Here is a 3731-nt window from a genome sequence, read left to right as displayed (position 1 = left end):
AGGGGGGCCAGCCCAGCCAGACAAGCGCCTGAGTGATAACTTGCCTGAACCCTTTGATAAATGACTTGACTCTTTTTATTATGATTATTATTTATATAATCATTTTTTTGTCCCCCCCCTCCTCCTTCATTCGCCACACGCCGGGAACAGAATTGGCCTGAACTAGTGGAATTGGCAGCAAAAAAAATAATCAAAAAACAACCTTAACATACAAGTGTGTCTGGTCAATAGAGCCTTGTTCCTGCCTCTGGGTGCTGTGTGAGGACTCCAACTGTGCAGAGGAGTTGGATGCTGGAGACACGCAAAGGATTTGGTTTTTTTTTCTCCTTTTCTCACCCCTTTCTCTCTGGCTCTGTCTTTTTAAAATATTCATCAATGGGGTGGGTAGTTTGCTCTAGTCATTAAAATATCTCTTTCCCCTCCCCCTCGCTTTCTCTAGGACTGCCACTGTTGAGTCTGTGGGAGTATGAATCAGCAGCAGCAGAGAATGGCTGCAGTTGGGACAGACAAAGAGCTCAGTGACCTGCTGGACTTCAGTATGGTAAGTGAGCTCGGCCGGGGGACTTTAAAGGCCCCGGGGCTCTGCCTGTGTGTGCAGTGTTTTGGGGCTGCAGAAGGGAGGAAATGTGAGCCTGTAAATTGGACATGATGGGTTTCAGATGTGCTGTGTTTGTGTGCGTGCACATGTGCTGCAACTTGTTTATTTTCAAGTTAAAGCAAAGCCTCTGCCCCTCCTCTCTCCCCCCCTCTTCCCCTCAAACGTATGTCGTTTCCTTGCAGGGAGCACAGAGAGGTGGGTTGGGGTTTGGTTGTTGGGTTTTTTTGGAGGATGGGAAATGTAAGGGAGTTGTGTGTTCTCTGTTTAAATGCTCACGGTGAAACGGGCTGAGTGACTGTTTCTCAAGCCTCGCAAAGATGTAACTTCAGTAGCTGATTAATCAGGCTTTTTTCCTCCCCCCAGATCCAGACTATTAAACTTTTGCTCCCACAGGTTGTTTTGTCACAATTTGAAATGTGGCCAAGCTCTCCAGCACATTATTTTTGCAGGAGTTGGACACTTGTGTTCCCCACGCTCTGCTCTTCTCTGGCCTGGAAATTTTTTAGCTGCGTTTAGGAGCTGTTTATTTTCAAAGAAACAGGACCTAAGAGTTCCCCCAGAAGAATGTGCACAGCTTGGGGAGAAGGAGAAGTCCCTTCCAGTGGTAGCAGAGCAAGGGTTTGTCCCCTGCACCTCTGTCTGATGTGCCCCTCGGGGTGTGCTGGGTGCCTGCTGGCAGTCCTTGGCAGGTGACTTGAGAGCTTCTGTTCAAAGGAAAATAACTTTCTGTTGGGCTCCTCTGTCGTGTGCTGCACCCTCATGGCACTTGGCAGAGTGCATCTTGCTTTTGAGATAAGCAAACGGGCTGCAAAGATAGAAAAAAACAACTCCCTGAGGAGGAATAACCATCAGTGTCACCCCTGTGGCTCTGGGCTGCCCTGGGTCACCCAGCATGTGGCTCCATTGAGCTGGTTTTCGTGCCTCTTGGAAAAGAAGGGATGAAAGCAGGGGGAAAATAGTGGCAGAACTAGGGGCATCCACTGTCCTGGTACCTGTTATGTCTGTGGGAAGTGCTGAGGCTTGGCCACTTTTCTGCACCCAAGCACTGAGGTTTAACAATGGGAAATAAAACTTTTTGTACAGCTGGGGCTTGTACTGGTCCCAGCAGGGCTCCACGCTGGAGGAGGGGTCTGCTGGGCTCTCTCAGTTCCCAGAAGAGCAATTCTCCTGCAGGAGGAGAGGCCCAGTTCTCCCAGTTTCATGCTTCTGTTGTGAGGCTGGTTCTATAAAATGACCAGTGATGTATTTGTGCACTAGTGTGTTTTACAGCTGGTAGGGGGACGGCAGGGAGGGTGTGTGTTTAAAAACAGGAGTATGTTCAGGGCTGGCTGGGGAGTGGTGTGTGGTTATTTGTCCCTCTCTCATCTCAGAGGTCCTGTGGGTTGGTGGGAGCCCTGGAGCTTTCCATCTCCTGTGTCAGAGAGTGCCAGGTTTTGAACTGCACTTGGAATCAGGAACCTGTAACCTGCTCCCTGGCTGGGGCTGCAGTCACTCCTGCTTTGCTTTTTCTCCCCCTTAGTAAAAAATCAAATCCCACTCACGTTTTAGAGCTTAAAAAAAAAAAAAAAAAAAAAAAAGAAGCCAACAACCAAGACTTTTATTTTCAAATTTAACGAACCATCCTCATTTGCATGCTCAGAGCTGTGCTCCCTGGAGGGCTCCTGACCTGTTCCTTCTGTACATTAATTTTTTTGTCCTTGGAGATGAATCTACACCTAACGGATGAATTTGAGTTCAATTCCAATGCTCTTATGCTGGTGTAAACTTGGGAATGACCAGTCCTTGTCCTGTGTTGGTATAAGGCTCAAGCTGGGGGCTGCTGCTTGCAGGATCAGGGCCTGCAAATGTCATTTGCCAGCAAATGATTCAGAGACATTCCCTTCAGGATAAATTGGCCGATGGGCTGTGGAGCAGGCTGGATTTGAGCCAGATGTGTTTCACAAACCCTCATCTCCACACACGCTCACCCTTCTCCTGAGTTTGCATAAAGGGAATGTTAACTTTTCTCCCAAAGGATGAGTGGAAAGCTTCCTGGATAGTTGATGGTCTCCAGCCTGGTGTTGCAAGCACAGTGTGGGTCTGATGAAGAGGCTGCTCCATGGATTGTTCTCTGTGTGTTGTTGGGATGCAGGCTTTTTGACCACAAAGCTCACTCTTCCAAGTGTATTTATATTTTTCTTTGAATAAGCAGCAGAGGAGCATTGGTCCCCTAATCCTCTTCAGGAGAGTAGATGGGAAGGAAGAGTAGAGGGAGAGCTTCAGAGCAGCTGGAAGCATTTGCTTCAGATCAGTATTTCAATTCCTTTTTTCTAAGGAAAATACGTTCAACCCCCATAGTCTGTGGTCCAGCTCGGTGCTGTGTTTTGTCATGAGTGAATTTTAAAGGTCCAGCCCTAACAGGGTTGCACAGACACCCGGGAGCTGGTGGGATCAGTGAGTGGCAGGCTTGTCTGAGGTGCTGTCAACTGGGCTTACTGTCCTGAAATGAAAGCCTCTCGCTTCCGTTAATAAATAAAAACATTGGCTAGTTATTGAGCTGCAAAGCGCTCGCCCGGAGCTTTGTGCCAAGTTAATTTGCCAATGAGGGTGAAAATCAAAGGAATCCACAACGTGCATCTCAGTGAGCCAAACACTCAGCTCTGATGTCTGGTGGCTGCTCTGGGCTGTGCGTGGCAGCGTGTGCGCCTCTGCCTCCCAACAAATTACCTGTTATAATTGCCCCAAAGTACAGGTAATTTGTATGCTTTCTTTCACCACGGCTCCCTGGCGGTGGTCCAGGACGGGCTTGCAAATCTGGAGGAGAGCTTTCCAGAAAACATCCTGCCTATGGATTCGAGTTGCTGGCTTAACCTATTGATTAGGGTTGGGTTTTGGGGCGTCCTCCTTGAGCCTGTGGTTGCCTGGCGTGGTGCAGGACCTGCCCTCAGGAGGTGCTTGGCCAGGACAACTCGTGGTGGTTGTCCTTAGCCAGTTTTTCGGTCATGCCAGCTTTGGGAGAAGGTGTGGGTAGGGATCCTGGGGTGCCTGGAGGGCAGGGGCACCCCCAGGGCACAGGGACAGCGGGGTGGAGCAGCCTGGGCAGGCAGGGGGACGGGGCTGGGGGGCAGTCGGGGGCGGCGCGGGCGCCCCGCCA

General features: G+C 49.9%; 1 protein-coding gene across 1 annotated transcript in view; it reads left to right on the top strand.

Moving 5' to 3' along the window:
- Positions 1 to 466: 466 nt before the first annotated feature.
- TCF3 (transcription factor 3) overlaps positions 467 to 3731 on the top strand; it is an 85943-nt gene continuing 82678 nt past the window's right edge. Inside the window, exon 1 of the mRNA XM_010003413.1 lies at positions 467 to 541. Within this exon, the coding sequence (XP_010001715.1) occupies positions 467 to 541 (75 nt within the window). The remainder of the gene's footprint in view (positions 542 to 3731) is intronic.

The sequence above is a fragment of the Chaetura pelagica genome, unplaced genomic scaffold, assembly GCF_000747805.2.
Source record: "Chaetura pelagica isolate M959 unplaced genomic scaffold, ChaPel_1.0 scaffold498, whole genome shotgun sequence".
Lineage (NCBI taxonomy): Eukaryota > Metazoa > Chordata > Aves > Apodiformes > Apodidae > Chaetura > Chaetura pelagica.
This window is presented reverse-complemented; position numbering and strand designations above follow the sequence as displayed.